This window comes from Aythya marila (genome assembly GCF_965140915.1).
Source record: "Aythya marila genome assembly, chromosome: 3".
NCBI classification, from domain to species: Eukaryota; Metazoa; Chordata; class Aves; order Anseriformes; family Anatidae; genus Aythya; species Aythya marila.
This window is the reverse complement of record NC_139044.1, coordinates 100,973,216-100,992,595: the sequence shown is the minus strand read 5'-3', so window position 1 is coordinate 100,992,595 and position 19,380 is coordinate 100,973,216. Positions and strand designations below refer to the sequence as shown.

Below are 19,380 nucleotides of genomic sequence, written 5' to 3'. Positions count from 1 at the left end.
TTAACCAAAGTCATTTAAGCATGTAGGGAGCCCATGGAGTATGCAGGATTGTAATTCAAGTCTTGTGGTTCTTAGAAGTCTTCCAAAATATAGCACATCTTCCCATGTACTTCTCTTAAACGTCCACAATTGTCTGTTGGCAATTTAAGTTCCTTAGCCTCAAACCAGGATTTCCAGCTCTTAATGCTGCTGTCAGAGCAAAAGGTAATGGGCTGACAGATCTCAGTTCGGCTGACTACAGTATGAGAAACTCCCTATTGCAATAAAGTCTGAGAGTAGCTAACCAAACATAAACGATTTTTCATCTGAAACAATGCAAAAACGATTGTACTAAGCATACCTTTTGAACCAATAGGACCAATTTTTCCATGCCGTCCCATGCTGCCTTTCTGTCCTTTGTCCCCCATTTCTCCTATACATAGCAGAAAGACAAAATAAATTAACAATGTAAATTAACAATTCACTCAGATTCCAGCATATTTGCAGTACCAGTTTTCACAATGAACAAAAACACGCTATGCTCCCAAAATGCATTGAATTTCAGACGTTTATTTCACTCCTTGTGAAGGACTTATGATTTAAACTTTACAAAGCAATTGACATTAAAGCAGCATACAGGTGTAAATGAAAACAGATCTTAGCTGAGAGCCATTGGAAGAACTTTTGCAAACTTCTCTTAGATGATCATGCTAAAATTATGTTGACAATGAAGGAGACTTCCATCAAAATATGTGGATCAATGTATTGAAACTGTTAGGGAGTGTAAAAGACCTAAGGGATCCAAGCACGACTGACAGTTTCATCTGTCAGTAGTTAGTTTCATCATTAGTCATTAGTTTCATCTAATACAGTAGCTTCACTGTAACTGAGGGCTGAAATTGGGCTTCATAGCTTATTTCCACAGTAGCAGTCACATCCTTAGTCTTTGTTCTTTCATTTGAAGACTGCAGTAATGAAAAATGAAAACTAATGGAAATTGTATGTGTACATTGACACACACAGATGTTCATACAAATGTGAAGTCTGACAGTAACATAACAAACAGAAATGTTGAATGTTACTTAATTTAAAGACTGTTCTATGGAATACTACAAACAGTAATTGTAGCAAAGGTGCAACTCAAAACTCATTTTCCTCAGTTGTGTTTCTACAAATAGAAAGTAACCATCTACCTCTTAAGGTGAATTGAAATTGTAAACAAATCTGAATGAACCTGCCACTGTCACCTACCTATATATATCCTTGATATATAGCCAGAAATCTAATGTGAGACAGTTTGATTCACTTACTTTCCCTGACTTTGACCTCTTTTCCATTAGTTGTACTTTCCTATGCAATGTAAAGTGAATATTAGAATGGCTTCAGGGGAAACAGAATTTGCACTGGAACAGACAGTTTCTTTTATCATCATTGTCTTCACAAACCAAGCTGAAGCATTGTTACTAATAAAATGTGTGCCACAGTCCAAGTATTAATGTAATTGACTTGAGCTCCTCCAGAGCTCAAATAATAAAACAGATAAAACATGTCTGTTACATCATGCCTGGATTTTCTAGGTGGCATTTCTCAGACATAATGAAAAATAATTATCTTAATGGTGTGAATCTGAGAGAACTTTAGACTCTAATAGCAAAGCCTCATTCTACCCCATATCTACAATTCTCATCTTCAAGTTTAGTGCATTAGCAGTTGACAGAAATTCATTTGCAGTAGCCACTTGATAGCGTAAGTAAAACAGGATTACAAATAACTGAAAGTTTTGGCTTAAACCAGGATATTTATAATCAATCAACTCTACACATAGTCTACGCTTGTCTCAGCTGCAACTAACATTTTATAGATTATTATTTCCTAATGATACTTCATTTCTGTCATTGGCTTAGAGAGGATTACATGATTTGATTTAGGTAGACTTTCTGAGACCTATGATATGAGACCTAGCATTTTGTTACACTCACTGCATTGTGATTGTGGCAGATTTGGTCTGATTTTACAGCCTCTGTGGCCCTGAAAGCCTCAGGAAATAATACGATATCTCATTGTACATTGGTGATACTTTTTCCTGGGTGCAACGCCTGAGAAAATCAATGCTCTGCCATCAGTCTTAGGCCTCTTTGTATTACTCTGTCATGGAGCAACAGTCTGTCATATGACAGTACAACTGTCATATGAGATAGGTTTCCTACTGTACCACATAATATTAACAGAGAGCAGGGATGGAGGGACTACAGGAACAGGAAGTCAAATTCCTCCTGAAGCACCCATCCTGCAGAAACCCAAGACTGAGACTGCATTAGTATTAGAAATATTTAGAAATATTGATACTGCTTGGTTTTTGTTTTTGTTTTTTTTCAATGATTGTCTCAGCCAAGATTGTTTCTTTGCTCAAAGCGACACCTGTTCTGCTAAGTGACAATGTTCTGCTACACAGAAGCAAGGAATCAAACAATCAGGAAAGTTCAGAGGAAAATCTGCTACATGGATCCAGTAACTGAACCTCTGTAAATTATCATAGGTCAGCCTCAGTTCTGGAACTACAACAACTGAAGATTAGTTGTCAGGATGTGGGTTTCAGTGCAATTGGACAGACAGCCACATGTCTAAAACTGGATAATTTTATGACAGATTTCATCCTTCAGCCCAAGCTCAATTAGAGTTGAAGTTGGACAGCACTGTGGGAGACACTAAAAAGGGTTTTATAAAATATGTTAACAACAAAAGGAGGACCAGAGAAAACATCCATGCGTTACTTGATGTGGATGATGATCTCACAAATAGGGATGCAGACAAAGCAGAGACTTCTAACACCTTATTTGCCTGTCTTCAACACCAATGATGTACTCTAGGACTCCAGGTTCCCAAGTTTGGAGGACTATGATGGTGGTAATGATAAACTCCCAGCCAACCCTGAACATGTGCAGGACCCGCAGGTGTTGGTTGTCAAGGACCTCAACGTCAGCCAGCAATGTGCACTTGCCACCCAGAAAGCCAAGCATATCTTGGGCTGCATCAAAAGCAGTATGACAAGCAGGTCAAGGAAAATTATTTTCTCCCTCCACTCTGCCCTTGTCAGACCCCACACAAAGTACTGCATTCAGCTCTGGGGCCCCCAGCACAAGACTGCCATGGATATGTGAGTCCAGAGGAGGACGATAAAGATGATCAAGAGCACCTCACAAAGACAGACCGAAGGAGTTGGGGGTTGTTCAGCCTGGAGAAGAGAAGATTCACCTAAATGGGGACTACAGGAATGCTGAGGAGGGACCCTTTTCCAGGGAGTACAGTGGTAAGACAAGGAGTAATGGTTTTAAACAAATAGTGGAGATTTAGATTAGATATTCAGAAGAAATTCTTTTCTCTGAGGCACTGGAGAAAGTTGCCCAGAGAAGCTGTGGATGCTCCATCCCTGGAGGTGTTTAAGGCCTGATCAGATGGGGCTTTGTGTGACCTGGTCTAGTGGAAGGTGTCTCTACCTATGCCAGAGGTATTGGAACTAGGTGAAAAAGGTCTTTACAGTCCTTTCCAACCCAAAGCGTTCTATGACTCTATAAATTCATGCTCCAGCTGGATGCATGTAAGTCTATGGGACCTGATGGGACTCATATCAGGGTACTCAGAGAGCAGGCTGTTTTCACTGGGAGACCTCTCTCAATTATTTTTCAGCAGTCTGTTTAACAAACTTAATTTCCTTTTATGACAAGGTCACCCATCTAGTTGACCAAGGGAAGACAGCTGATTTAATCTTTTTGGGTTTCATCAAATCTTTTCATACTGTTTCTCACAGTAAACTCCTGAACAAGAAGTCCAGGTAGACAAATAAATAATACACTTGATATGGGTCAGGCTCAAAGGGCTACAGTAAGCGGAGTTACATCGGGCACATGACCAGTCACTGGTGGGGTTCCCCAGGGCTACATTTTACAGACAGTTAATGTCAATGTTTTCATGAATGAATTGGATGTAGGACTAGAAGGTGTTTTGAATAAGTTCACAGATTGGGAGGAGCTGCTGACTCTGTTGAGGTTGTGAGGGTGGAGAGGCCTTGCAGAGAGATCCTGACAAATAAGATATCTGGGCAATCTAATATGAAGTTTAACAGGAGCAAGTGCCGAATTCTGCACATGGGAAGGGGCAACCCTGGATGTATGGACCGAATGGGGGAGGGGAGGCTGGAAATCAGTCCTTTGGAAAGGGATCTGGGGGGATGTTGGTCAACAGCAAGTTCAATCTGGGTCAACAGTGTGCCCTGGCAGCCAGGAGGGCCAACGTGTCCTGGGGGGCATCAAGCAGGGCATTGCTAGTCAGTTGAGGGAACGGATTGTCTTGCTTTGCTTTGTGCTGTGCTGCTGTGGCCTCACCTTAAGTACTGCGTGCAGTTCTGGACACCACAATATGAGAAGGACATAAAACTGTTAGAGAGAGTCCAAAGGAGGGCTATAAAGATGGTGAAGGGTCTGGAGGGGAAGATGAATGAAGAGTGAATGAAATCACTCGGTTTCTTCAGCCCAGGGAAGAGGAGGCTGAGGGGAGGCCTCATGGTGGCCTGCAGCTTCTTCATGAGGGGAGTGAAGGGGCAGGCACTGAGCTCTGCTATCTGGGTACAGCAACAGGACCCAAGGGAATGGCATGGATCTGGGACAGGGGAGGGTCAGGCTGGGGGTGAGGGAAAGGTTCTTCGATGAGAGAGAGGGTGGCTGGGCACTGGGACAGGCTCCTTAGGTCAGTGGTCATGGCAGCAAGCCTGACAGAGTTGAAGAAGCACAATTGGACACACAATCTGTTTTTTGTGCAGTCCTGTGCAGAATGAGGAGTAGGACTTGATGATCCCTGTGGATCCCTTACAACACAGGATATTCTATGATTCTATTTGATCATTAGCTTTAACTTAAAAGTGTAAATAGTGATATGTGCCAGAACATAACATTATCACCACTGGGAGATGTCTTCTGCATTTCTATGCATCTCAAGCAGCCATCAGTTGATGGGTTAAGTCAGGAAGAAAACACTTTCTCCGAACTGAAAGAAGCCAAATGGATATGGCTTATTGGTCTAATTCATTACTGGCAAGTTCTACAATCAATGATTTCCCTCTGTTTCCAAAAAGGATCAGATTGAGCCACTACTGGATATGGACTCGATTTAGAAATTTTACCAGAAACCCAAAAATTTTTCTCTTATCCTGTATATTCTTACTGGAAGAATGGAAGTAACTCACTCAACCAGCTGAAAATCTATTTTCCAGAATATAGCTTCACTTTCAGAATAGATTCATGGTTTGCTTTAAAGACACAATCCATGGGGCTATGCAGGTTATAAAGGTACTGATGCTACTAGTGGATATTTATCCAATATAAATAGCATATTGAGAAGGCATTTCCTCAACAATCTCAAAAATACTACCTTGCCATGACTTGATCAGGTTGCTCTGAAAGTGACCCGTCTTGCTCTGGACATTTATGGATTATATATGGATTGCTTATGGATTACGGTTACACTGTCAGATGTTTGAATGTTTTCTGATGTATAATAACTCTTTTCAGGCTGCTATACCTGAAATTAAATAACCATATAGATATAATGCTTAAATGCAATGTAATATATTAAAAGACTTAACTTTCGTTCTCATAAATACTACCCAGAAGACAAACAACTACTCAGTAATAGCCAGTAAAAACTACTTGGTCTGATAACACAAAAAGTGTGTTATCTCAAACAATGAAGACATATATTAAGTCTCCTGTGCTCATTAAAAGAACTGTTTGGATTTGGTTTTCTCTTACAGTGACTAGCCCCTGCTTCTACTCCAGGGGCTTGCTTATTCTGCTTCTTCTGCAGAATCAATCAGAAGGCTTCAAGAGAGACCAATCTGCCCTGAGGGTTTCAAAACTTTTTAAACCTTCTGTAAAGTCCTTTTTAGTGGTCCTGTGATTGCCAAAAATGCAGTCTGAAGAGTCTTAATGAAATCAGGAAATGAGAGTTGGAAAGAAATGAGGACAATGAAAGTAAGTCTCCATAGACCAAAACTAGGAAATTTAACTGAGAGTTTGAATGGAGAATGTGAAGCAAGACATCTGTCATTTCTCAGATGAAGGTGATATACACTGCAACCAATTATAGAAGACTTAAAGGATTTCAGAGGAACTGAAGAGAAGGAAATTCTAAATGATCTTCTTGTTGGCCTTTTCAGGCCTACAAACAAGAGAAGAAATAAAACCCAGAGATGAATGGTGGGCTACACAACTGGTGAAAAGATGAGGTTTTGGCACAGTACAACAATATAAAAGGGGGTGTTCACACAGGATGGTCGATCTTTTTAGACAGGACTAATTGGAGCAGACAAGAAGGTGTAAAACTACTTTAAAAAAAAAGAATTGTGCCAAAGACAAATCGAGCAGAAACTCAAATTCACCATTTCACAACAAAATTGAACTGAGCTGGATCAAAGAGGAAAAGAGAACAGTAGTTTACTAGCCAAACTTGAGGATTTAAAGACAAATCAGAAAGCAATTCTTCATGATTTGGCACAATGGATATAATGAAAACCTACCTAACAACATAAATAAAATCATCCCAACCCAGACCACAAGCCTGTCAACTCCAATGCCATCTTTGACAGTAGTTAGCAGAGGATACTTAAAAAATAAAAAAAAATGTAAGATATAGAGAAAGCTTGCAATATCTTTCCACAGCATACCTCCATAGTCTTGCAGTCACTATAGCCTGACTTGATGAGAACAAACAGTATTTTTAAAGGATACAGCATGTTACAGCATAGCAAATCTACTTTCAGGACTCTTAACTTTTTAGAACCTGACTACTGGAAACCAGAAAATTCTGAATATACTAGTAGACTATGGTACTGCTTTACAGCTCATAAAACTGAATTATCTGTGCCACTGGAGGCTGGTGGTTGGCTAGGGAACAGTGACAACAACCCAGTTACATCTGATATGAACAAATAGTGGATAATCTCAGGTAGCATTTTATGAAGTTGGGGCAAACTCATTTCATCCAGCGTTAGCCACCTGAATACTAGCTTTGTAGTCTAAATTATTTTTCTAAGCTCCCTTGATAGGCAATGGAGAAATGAACACCTCTCAGCAGTGATCCATCCCACTCATTATAGGCAGGTATTTTAGTGACAAAGGGTATCTTTAAAAGCTTGGCATAATAAACAGGGGGGGAAAAAGGAGAAAAATGTTACCAATCAATGCTGACTAGAAGTCAGAAAGGCTAGAAAATTTGTAAAGGAAGCTATAGGTAGTACACAAAAAATAAATAAATAAATAAATAAATAAATAAATAAATAAATAAATCCAATCTAGAAAGGCAGTGGAAAAGTTTAAACCATTTTAAAGTACATTCCAAACAAAAGCAGTGGAAATATCATGTTCCATTCCTGGAAAGGGGTTTCCATTTAAAAGCACAGTTACACAAATAACTACACTTACAAAATACATACCTTGCCAGAGTTATGTTAAGAACCTAATACCCAACTTGTTCATATCAGTGGTCCCTCTGACTCAACACTCTGATTACCACAGTGACAGCAGGAGGTGTAATACAGAGAGATCATGCAACCCTGGCTACTACCTGCAGTCCACTGAAGATGGCGATGCTAAATCTGTCTCCCAGAAGCTTCAGTGAGTGCCTCCTAACTTGGATATGATGGACCTAGTGAACAGCAGGTCACCTTACTCACAGCTCTCAGGATTCTGCAGACCTCAATCATATCCTCCTCAGACTCCTCCTTGCAGCTGGAAGAGTCTCAACCTGTCTAGCTTCTCCTTACAAGGCAGTTTCTCCATCTTCACATTTCTAGTGCCCCTCTCTAACCTCCTGTATAACAAGCCACACTTGTTACTTCACAGAATCACAGAATCACAGAATTTCTAGGTTGGAAGAGACCTCAAGGTCATCGAGTCCAACCTTCAACCTAACGCTAACAGCCCTCCACTAAACCATATCCCTAAGCTCTACATCTAAACGTCTTTTGAAGACTTCCAGGGATGGTGACTCCACCACTTCCCTGGGCAGCCTGTTCCAGTGCCTCACAACCCTTTCAGTGAAGAAGTTCTTCCTAACATCTAGCCTAAAACTCCCCTGGCTCAACTTAAACCCATTCCCCCTCGTCCTGTCACCAGGCACGTGGGAGAACAGGCCAACCCCCACCTCGCTACAGCCTCCCTTGAGGTACCTAAAAAGAGCGATAAGGTCGCCCCTGAGCCTCCTCTTCTCCAGGCTGAACAAGCCCAGCTCCCTCAGCCGCTCCTCGTAGGACTTGTATGTCAGGTTTTGATACAGAGCAAAATCAGCTGCAAAGAGCATCCTGTTTTGTTATTGTTAACTTTTCTGATGATGAGCAGAGTTTGTTGGCTTTGGGACTGCTGCTAATGATTTGAAAGAGGTTCTTGAGTTTTAAGTGACAGTTCTTTTGTTTGGCATCATGTAATTATGGACTAAATTATGTATCCCTAAGGTCCCTATGCAATATATTTATTTACACGGAAGCCCATCTGCCATGTTCTTGTCCACTCAGCTTAGCACAGGTTTTCTCAAAATCCCACTGTGTTCTGATGGAACTGAAAGATAGTTCTGAATAAGATACCCGCTTTGTGAATCCACAACTGTCAATGTCAGGACTTCTATATGGAATTCTGCCTGCAGCACTCCTTAGTGAGCAATAAATTCATGTAAAAGTTGACTCAGAAATGTGAGGAATTGATTGATTACATATTAATGAGCAATCAGTAATACTAAAATATAAATTAAGATATTATTACCACTCTTTAGAATTTGATTATACAAATGACTGAGCACTCTGGCTCCTATCCAGATAAATTAATGAGTCTTCTCTCATACTTAGAGGCTGTGTCTGTACTAGTAAGCTAAATGCCTGGGACAGTTTCCTAGCACTGAGAAACAGGTGGCCAAGAATGGGACATTCCACGGTTGTAAATTGTCTTTTTCTTCAAACTAGGATAATCAGTTGCAAGCTGTTCACTGTGTTAGCTCCCAAAATGTGCCCAAGAATTGTCTGAGAAATTGTTAGCTGCCACAAGCCAAAATCACACCATGGACTGTGCTAACACTGCAGAGATAGAGAGAGTTGTGTTTCATGCCCAACACTATTGCATGACTGTACTTAACACACCCATATAAACAGAGCATGATGCATAAAGACTGGAATGAAAATATTAAAATAATCTATTTTCATATGGTTGTAGCTCTAAAAGAAATTAAATATCTAAACACATTTTTAATGTCCTGCTCTTTTGATTATGGTTTACAACACTAAATTCACCCTCTCCTTATTTTGATTGACATAAACAGAATCTATGCTACTCTGAGAATATTCACAGTATTGTATTTTTACTGAAATATCTGTTCAGAATTTGTAAACATGTAAGTTTTGGTCTCACAGATAGGACCAAATCTAAATCAAATAATTGACTTCGATCCCAACTTGGGAGTGTGCAGTCCAGCTATCAGAGCAAGTGGAAAAGTTATGTCCATTAACCTCACACCCTAAAACTTGCATTGCACTACACATTACTTTTGTCTGAATCAGCCATTTTACTTGATCCAGTGCTCTATGCTTTACATAAGGCTTACACAGTTTTAAATTCTGCTGACATGCTATGCATCATAATTGACCTATACAATTAATTATAAGCAATGAAGAAAGTAAGTGGAATTTAACCTTAATCAGTGCCCAAAGACATCAGGATGTCTGATGTCACCTGAAACATCAGGACACTCAGAAACAAATTTATTTCAAGAAAGCAGCAGAAATTTTTAATAGTTATCAATGTCTGAATTACTAAAATATGAAAATATTATGAGGAAAGGATATGACAAAAAAATCTGCATAACTTTCTAATTTTGAGATGTTCACTTCAGGTCAAATATACCATAAGAAAAACATTTCTTATGTATGTTATTTATTCACTGATTATTGTACTCCTGAATTCAATGAAACTAAGCACAAGTCCTTCCTGAACTTGCCTGAACAAAACAAAGAAAGGGAAAGAAACAAGAAATAAAGAAATAAAAAGTGTGATTCTGATATTGAAAATTAACAACAAAAGTACAAAACTCTCCAAACATTACAGAATAATAATCTTTCCCTTGTGTAAACCATCACTTACTCAAATAGCAGCAATATACAATGAAATGTGGTAGTTTCCATCCATAGAAGGAGCCAAATGTTATCCCAACAAGACAGCAATTATCAAATTTCAATAGAAATATGCTTAAAAACTACAGGAGGTCAAATGTGTTAACACAGTGACTGCAGTTTAACAGACTACAGAGAAACACAGCACAGAAACAGAGCTGCTGTATTCATCCATGTATGCTTATAGAATGAGTAAAATGCAAAGTGAGGCAACAATTTTATCCCCCTTTCATTATTCACTAAGCTATGTGTTAAGTACCTGCATCATGGATCTAAGCTTTCTACCAACTGAGATTTTAAAATACTTGGCCAGAACGACAAAGGACATCAGTGATGTATGCCCATCAAGAGATCAAAAACAGAGAAAAAAAGCAAAGCCAATAGCAGGTCACAAATAGATATTAGATAATCTGATCAGGAACAGTTGCTGAATTGGTTATTTTTGAGAACACCGTACTTAAATTTCTTACTATGTTAAGATATAAGTGTTTACTAAATATTCCAAGAACATATATAAATCAGATCAAATCTGGATGCAAAAAAGAAAGCAGAAAAAATATGTTGCTACCAAGCAGTAAGGAATTTTGCCTGAAAGCACAGTCTGGAAAAATATAATACAGAATGCATTAATATTTAAGTTTCTTTCATCTCTTTTCTGTTTCAAGTACATTTTCTTGCAGTGAATTTTCACTTCAGTGTTTCCTCATGCAGTTGCATCAGAATTTTGGAATTTTGGAGATATAAAAAAAAAATGGAAAATTATCCTAATTAGTAGAATTCACCAAGCTTTCCTTTTGACAATAATTTTCCAAGTAAATGCAACATTACAATATAAAATTATATAAATTAGATGTTACACTCTGCGTTGTCTGATCATACAGCAGTACTTCCATTTCTCAGCCAATTCAAAACATTTTGAATACATGACATACATCAATCATCAAGTCCAATTCCTGGGTCCACACAGGACCACCCCAAAATAAAAGCATATTTTTGAGAGCAAATGTTTATTGAATTTCAGAGGGCTTGGTGCTGTGACCACTTCCCTAGGGAGCCTGTCTCAGTGCCCGACCACCCTCTTGGTGCAGAACCTTTTTCTGACACCCAGACTGACCCTTCCCTGTCCCGGCTCCATGCCATTCCCTCAGGTCCTGTCACTGTCCCCAGAGAGCAGAGCTCAGTGCCTGCCCCTCCTCTCCTCTCGTGAGGAAGCTGCAGGCCACCATGAGGCCTCCCCTCAACCTCCTCTTCCCTGGGCTAAACAAACCGAGTGGTTTTATTTAGCCTGCAGAAGACAAGGATAAGAGGGAGATATAACTGCAATCTTCCGCTACCAACAGCAGCTTTGTAGCAGCCTGTTTGATGCAGCCTTCTCTTCTCAGACATGCACAGCATAAGGACAAGAGGCAACGATCACAAGACAAAAGCAGGAATTTTTCAATTGGCCCTAAGGAAAAGGTCTTTTATAATGAGACTGGAGAGCAGACCTGTCAAAAATGTTGTGGAATCTCCATCCCTGGAGATTTTCAGAAGTCTGCTGGACAAGACCCTCAGCAACCTGACCTGAATTTGAAGTCTGCCCTGTTTTAAGCAGGAGATTGGAATAGATGACCTCCATATCACCTTTTAACCAAAATTATTCTGTAGTACTTTTACTTCTCTTCATGCTGCATTACCTTGTAGGAGTTGAAATTCTAGTTTCCAATATTTTTTATGAGAGTTGTCCTTGAAGGTTACATATTCATATGGGAAGTACACAGACTGAACATACACACCTCATGGGAGTTGTAAGTTTTTCAATATGTTTTAGGGGATGAGCTCTATCCGTAGATCTTGGTCCCAGGGGAAATTGCAAATATTAGGTTTCTGTAACTGCCCAAAAGAACTACGTAATGGATCATGCATCATCATAACGACGTTATTACTGTAAATACTTTGAAAAAAGGCTTGTAAATTAATTTTGGTAAAAACACCAACACTCTTATGACAGCAATGTCAAATGTTTCATTTCAGTATTGAAATAAAAGGTTTTTACTATTCCTAATATGATTATTTTTTTCAGAATATGCAACTCCTGAAAAAAAAAAAATATATGAAGGTTAAATTTCCTCCCTGTTTCAAGAGGAAAACAAATGTGAATAGACAGAATTTCCTGTAAGACAGAAATGCTGTGTTTCCCCCAGCTCTGTAACTGAATATGATTGAGCACTATTCCTCTCAAGAGCTCCAAATATTTTTCAACTACAATGCAAGCAATGTTAATACCATCTTTCCATAAATACTACTGAACTGTGATCTAAGAAATGAGGAATCACTCATGGCCACCCCTGCCTATTAAGGCTTAATGCCTTCCCACAATGGTTTTAATTAAGGTATTGTGAGTGTTCACATTTACAAGCAAAAGGAAACTGTACCTCATGATTTCTTCCCTCTGTTAAAATATGAGGTTTGCATTTGCAGAAGGCATTATGATGTCTTTTTTTACAGAGACCTTACTAAAAAAAAAAGAAATATATATTTTTTTTCCATGAACCTTTTGGACCAAAAAGCAATAGCTAGTTTACAAATGAGTGTGCAAACGAATGTAAGGTACATGGAAACACCTAAGGATGTCATCCAGCAACGGGACAGAGTATTCTCATCAACATTACCTCAAAAGAAAAGGTAGTATTTGGTCAGAAATTACTTTCAAAACATCTTTTCTCCTGAAATTACCTTTTTCTCCTGGAGGCCCAACCCTGCCTGGACGACCTGGTGCACCTTTTTCCCCCTTTTCTCCAGCCTCCCCTGCCGACAAAAAAGGAAATAAAAAGAAGAATCAAATTAAGCAAGAACTATTTTCAGTTGGTGTCAGTGACGAGTGCCATTGCCCTCACTGAAAATACAAGCTTATTATAGCAAGGGGAAAAAAATAAAAGCAGATGAAACCTGACTCAACAGTTTTGTTTCATGGACTTTTCTGCAATGGAAATAGAAACTGACAAAACCAAAGTCAGTATGTTATCAAACTCTTATGATTCTAGTTCTGTGGATGTTACTCATATCACCAAGCCCCCTCTGAAAACACTACCACAACACAATTTTGTTCAGCGGAAGCCTCAGAATCTGGCCTCAACATAGCACATGTTCACGTTCCTTCTGCTGCCATGATCACAAAATAATCTTGAGTTTCTACCAAATGTTGTTCTTTTTCAGCAAAGCATGCTGAAGGACATGTCTGTTTCCAGTGATAATGGCTTAACCATAACCTCAAATTATTAAAAAAAAAAAAAAAAAAAGTTTATTCCATGTACTTAGTTATTGAGTAAGGATGGATCTATAGGAAGGCATTGCTACATCTGTCATTTGCAGGATAATTTCTGAGCATTAAACCATTAAACGACATTTACTTAATCTGTGTTCTTTCATATACCATACCTTTTAACCTTTGTGGTCTGAACCATAGTGCATTGTATTTATAGTTATGTGGCTCATGGTACATGATACGTATTCAGCATACTTAAAACATAAGTTTCCATAAGTGTGTCCCTCACTTGTGTCTTTCATTGTATATTTGGAGATGCTTACATTGTTTTGACCCCTACTGTTGTTGTTTGCCAGGGACATAAAATTTAAAATCTCTTAAACAGAAATTTAAAGAATGATTTTAAAAGACACCTTTATTAAAAAGAAGTATGTGAAGGAGGGGAAAGTTCTATGACTTCCACAGAAAATAACATGTAAGAATCTAAAATCCAGAGCTAACACAACAGGCTTAATGCCTCAACTCTGTATTTCTGTAGAGAGTGAGCATTAGCTGCTCTCCAGGAAGCCAAAGTAAGCACCATAGCAGGAAGGGAAATGGTTATCATGTACCCCTCAAGCTCTCCGGCATATCTGGAAGACGCACTTTAGAGAGGGACCGTGTATAAACAAGCTGAAACATGGCATGTTTCAAATATGCAGCCTCCAGCCCTCTCTCCTTATTGTAGACATAGGTGGCTGTGAGCTGAACTCAGCCCTCCATCTGTTATATTTTCCTTCTTGAGGCTACCAGTAAGCTCCAGCCCATCTTCCCTGCCTTCAGACATGCAAAAAATAGGCCATTCTCTGACCTTAATGAGGACAAACTTCACATAATCCCCAGTGGATAATATTGTTAGTATGAAACAGGCTATTATTTGGCACATTTGGGAACGTCACCTTTTTTTATTACCAGGTAACCAATAGTCTTTGTATGATTGTCTTTCCCCCCTCAGGGCTGGTTATGAGTTCTTTGCTTCCCAAAGATAAATCCTGACAATGACTTTTTCCCTGCTCTCTGGAGGCTCAGAGCAGGCTATTACAGCCTATTGCTTTACATGTTCTTCAGAGTGAAAGCTGTGCATTAGGGATCAATAAAATAGATCACTCTTGCTTCAGGCCATTACACTTGCCTGCATTTATTCCTATAATAAGATGACACTGCATTCCTTACTGTGGATGTTTAAGAAACTTTCCCTGGGAGGAGATTACCACATTACAGGCCCTGCTACAGACCACTTTGCAGGTTTTGTTATCAGCTGTTTTAAGCAGCAAGACCTTGGCTAAAAGTGTCAGCGGCCAGTTCAGCTTTGCAGTGTTTAAGCCCCCATTTTTGCTATATGTACCCTGAGCACTGTGCAGGTGTCATGAACAACAACAACAACAAATCCGTCAAGGAATTAAATATATATATATATATATATATATATATATGTATGTATGTATAGTGTATAATTAACATTTTTTTTTACCTCTTTATTCCTGAATTAGGAATAACAAACAAAAAAATAAATGAACCTCGGGAAAGACACCTCTGCTCCGCTGGTCCCTTTCCAGTCTCCAGTCCCTGTACTGTTCTTTACACCCCATCCTTTCAGTGGAGGAGGAGTCTATGCACTGTGGTTCCTACCCAATGGCTCCAGTTTAGCTTCCTCCACCAGTTGCAGTCCCTTTGCAGCTGTACCTCCTTCTCAGAGTCCTCTCCATCCCTGCCCAGACGAGCTCTTTGTCCCAGCCCTGCTACATGAATGCCCACCTCCTTCCTTAGTGCTCAGCAGCAGCTGAGGCAGGGTGAGCCCAGCAGTGCTCCCCAGTGTTGTGATGCCCCACATCCCCAAAAGAAATCAAGCTCTATTACCAAACCAAGCTGCAGCAGGACCTGAATATCAGGCACAATCCTGACACTATTGCAGACTTCTTGTTCCGTCATCTCTAAGAGCAATCCCTCATGATTCAGACGATAAATCTTACTACTGATGTCAATTTGCCTTCTCATGTGAATTCTTTGGTACAGGATTTGTCTCTGATTCTGTTTGCAGTGTGCCTACCTTGAGTTGTACCATCTACTGTAATAAAAATTGCATGCCAAAGATCAACTCCGTGAGCTATTAAGCATTCCTTGGCTGGGGATAACTTTCCTCCATTACTCATATTCCCTGTGTAAGTAGAAGCATCAAGTGGGGGTGTAGAAACAAAACAAGGTGGCAAAACAAGAAGCTAAGCCTTGAAAGATTTTTATGTGTAATGTTTTTTCTTTACAGTAAGTTCAATCTCATGGACCTAACAAAAGAAACAGGAATTTAGGAAGACTATTAATGAGCAATATAGTGAGGCTTTGCCATCCGTATCTTCTTCACACAAAATGCACTTTTCCTATTATTAATATTGTTGTTTTTTTAAAACACGGATCATTCTGCTGTCTGGATTCTCAGACCCATGGTATTTTTCCCTCTCACATTTTATCTTTCTCCTTTATAAAGTTGAGGTTTGAAAAAAAAAAAAAAAAAAAAGAAATGCATCCCAGACCTAAGCCACTGACCTTCAACTCATTTGTGCCTTTTTTCTATTCTGGGTGTCTTCACTGGCTTTCTTCATCTTCCATTTCTACCTTCATTCTCATCTCATCCCTCTTCCGATAACCTTTTATTCTGTGGGGTCCTAATTGGCTTTGTGTTATTTTCTTTTTTTTCTTTTTTTTCTTTTTCCTTCTGGTTTCCAGACTCTGCTCAGTCTCATTCTTTGTGCCCTCTTTCCCCTTTTATCTCCTCCTGCTCTTCTAAAATTTCTACATTTCACTCCCCTACCTTTGGGTACTTTTTCCTGGTGTCTTTTTCATCAACCCCCACTCAGGCTCCACTCTCTACACCATCTCTTCTTGCACCTAACCTTCCCCTTCTACTTTTACCTTTCACATATCTCATAGTCTCCCTCACTTCTTCCATGCATTCCCAGCTGGCTCATTCCTGGTAGTGGGGTAGGGGTTCTTCCATCACTGGGTATCTTGCTCAGCAGAGGAGGAGCTGGGGCAGGTCTAAGAGCTACAACAAGCAAACCCCACATTGTGTGGGAGCCAAAATCTGGGCACATGGCCTCATACAAGCTCAGTTTAAAGGAAACCTTGGCCACTGAAATAGATTAGAGTTGTGCCAGTGGGGGACAGCAGTATCTCATTACCAATTCTCTGAGCCAGTCCCACCAACAGCATAGCTGGGGCAATGACAGCTTTTCAGAGACTTCACATTAACAGGGGCTGCGTCAGGCCATTTTGTGCTTCGCTAGATTTGTGCATCCATCTCTCTCACTTTCACAATGTCTTCAACTCGTGAAGCGGAGTGAAATCATTAGCGCATAATGGTTTTCAGGCTTCTTTACTGCTCCCTGGCTCAGGTTTGCCTTCTGGCAAAGGACCAAGATTATTATTGCTGTGCTTATGTGTTTAAAAAAAAAAGCCACATACAATAGTAATAATGGTCCTCTCGTAACAATGGTAATTACGGGTGTTAATTTTGACTGATAACACAAATAGGAAAACTAAGGCAAAGAAGTTACAAAGCCTGACAATGACTGACAATTACTTTGAAATGAAAGATTGTGATGCTCCAGTTCCCAGTGTTGTGGCCTGATCATTTGATGGATCTGTGTAACTTTACACAACATGTATTTACCTTGATTGTGTTGTTCTCTAAGTTACTTAAACAGCACTACCTTATGCCTATCACACTGCAAATATATCAGAGTGGAACAACTTTACTCAAGGCTTAGTCAAACTCAGATTTGGATGTAACAGGCAAGTGCTGTTCCTCCCAGCTAGAACATTACCCTCCAGTAGAAATACCATAGCCTCCACAATGTACATTACTGTTATTGACTACAATAATGGGGCTGAGATTTCACACTGTAGTGGATGCTGTTGCTTTAAAATGTTAATTCTTCCCAGATGCTGATTTCTTTACTGAAATTTACTGATCTACTTTAGTACATGTTTTACTATGGAAAGATCAATAATTTATTATGCCATATTTTGGGCAATAGTTTGGGGGCATATTTTGTGAAAATTGTGCTTTTCTCCACAGAAACTATAGAAATGCCAAAAAGACTAACTTTATTTTTTTATTTCTGCTAAAAGGTACTTGGGTATTTAAAATCAATGGAAACTTAGCCCAAAGGAAGACAAGTTTAAGAGTAGAAAATACAAAATACTTCCCTAGTACGTTGCAAAATGGCAATGAAAGCCTCTCCAGGTATAACATACAGCCTGATTTTACAGTATGTTTTTCTGTGTATGTGCACCAGTTGTGTGCATAAACACAGAGAAAACAACTAGGCAGAGTAGCAGAGGAACAAACATTAAAGATCAGAAGCAAGTTTGTGAAATTTTGGCATGCATTCTTTAAACCATGTTGATTTTAACAGACTTAAGTTCATCTTAAGGACCTTAAAACTCCATATATAAGGAGGCTACAAACTGGACAAATAAGAAAGACACCTTCTTTGTCTCTGTAAGAAGCTGTCAGTGCAGTGGTGCAAATTAGCCTGTTAGAAATAATGGATTAGTATTTGTATGATGCAGTAGACTTCCACATTACCTTTGAGGCCTGGGACAAGGATTTGAACAGAGCAGGACTCCTCTGCAATATGTTGAGGATATCCAGACCTTAGCAGTGACAGGAAGGCAAGGCTAATTAGAGTCACCAAGAAAACCAGATCTCTCTTCATAATGAGCACTTACAGGTCACTGACTCCTAAACAAAAGAATGAATAAACAGTTATAAGAATTCCAAAGACTTTCAACAGCTTCTGAACATATGCAGCAGCCTACTACAAATACGATATATTTTTGTATGCCATAACCCACACAGCATGAGAAGGATGTGTACAGGTCCTCCAAGCAGGTTGCATGTCCCACAAACGTATGTAATATATGTAGCAATGCATTCAGCAGTTTGTTTTGGTATTATACTAAGATAAAGTTCAGAATAAATTTAATTAAGAAGGAGAAGATTAAATAAAGACAAACAAGCGACACTGTTCACTATTTCTCATTGTAGGCAGGAATCTGGAAATGTCAAAGGAGAAGATCTAGTGTACAGGCTTGCATTGCAAGATGTCAGTACTAAGTTGTCACTTAGAAGGAATGCATAGTGCTCTAAAGAGGCAATTCAGTAGTGATGAGACCAACCTAAAGGCCTGAAATTTCTGTTCCCATCTGCCTGAGCACTGAAATTGTGCCCAGTAAATTGTCTGATACAATAGTCCTCTTGTAACTCAGCAACAGTGGGAGGGAGATAATATTTCACTACATCATGCAATGAAGTTACATCAGAGCCTTCAATAAATCCTGAAAAGGTTCACCCCTGAAACATACCCTCATCTAAGCTTACAAGTGAAATGACTTGCTTGATATTAGGCTGTAAAAAGATCTCTTGAAAACAACAGTACAGAAATGGAATTTTTGTGAAAAGACCATCAAAAGCTGATATTTAGGAGGTCTACAGAAATACCCTTTGACAAAAGTGTTATTTATGTACTTATGATGTTTTTCCAGTCCTTCTTTCACCAAGGTGTTGTACTACACAAACAAGCTAGAAGTTGTATCAGGGTTTCAAGACAAAGTCTACATGGATCAGTTTTTATAGCCCTGACAGAGCTGTGGACATTTTTCATCCAGAACAAGATTGGCCTGTATTACTTTCCACTTCCTTATTTCCTTCAAATAGTAGGGTTAGATAAGGGTAGGGGTAGGAACAGTACACAGGACTTTACATCTCAGCATGCTGGGATCTAGGAGGGTGGATCTGTTATTTTGGGGGTGGCCTGAAGGAATAAATGCCCTTCAGCAGCAACAGGAGAATAAGGAGCTTCAGGGTGAGAGGGAGCTGTTGAAGCAAATACCAAAACAAATAATGGAGAAAGAGGAA

The 19,380-nt window shown here is 39.3% G+C and overlaps 1 protein-coding gene across 3 annotated transcripts in view; it reads right to left on the bottom strand.

Moving 5' to 3' along the window:
- Nucleotides 1–19,380, bottom strand: part of COLEC11 (collectin subfamily member 11) — a 38,946-nt gene that overhangs the window by 4,625 nt on the left and 14,941 nt on the right. For all 3 annotated transcript variants that reach the window (XM_082758097.1, XM_082758099.1, XM_082758098.1), the window contains exons 2-4: nucleotides 18,049–18,204; nucleotides 12,896–12,967; nucleotides 341–412 (exon numbers count right to left, since the gene is read on the bottom strand). In XM_082758097.1, the coding sequence (XP_082614223.1) occupies nucleotides 341–412; nucleotides 12,896–12,967; nucleotides 18,049–18,178 (274 nt within the window). In that variant the 5' untranslated portion in view covers nucleotides 18,179–18,204. The remainder of the gene's footprint in view (nucleotides 1–340; nucleotides 413–12,895; nucleotides 12,968–18,048; nucleotides 18,205–19,380) is intronic.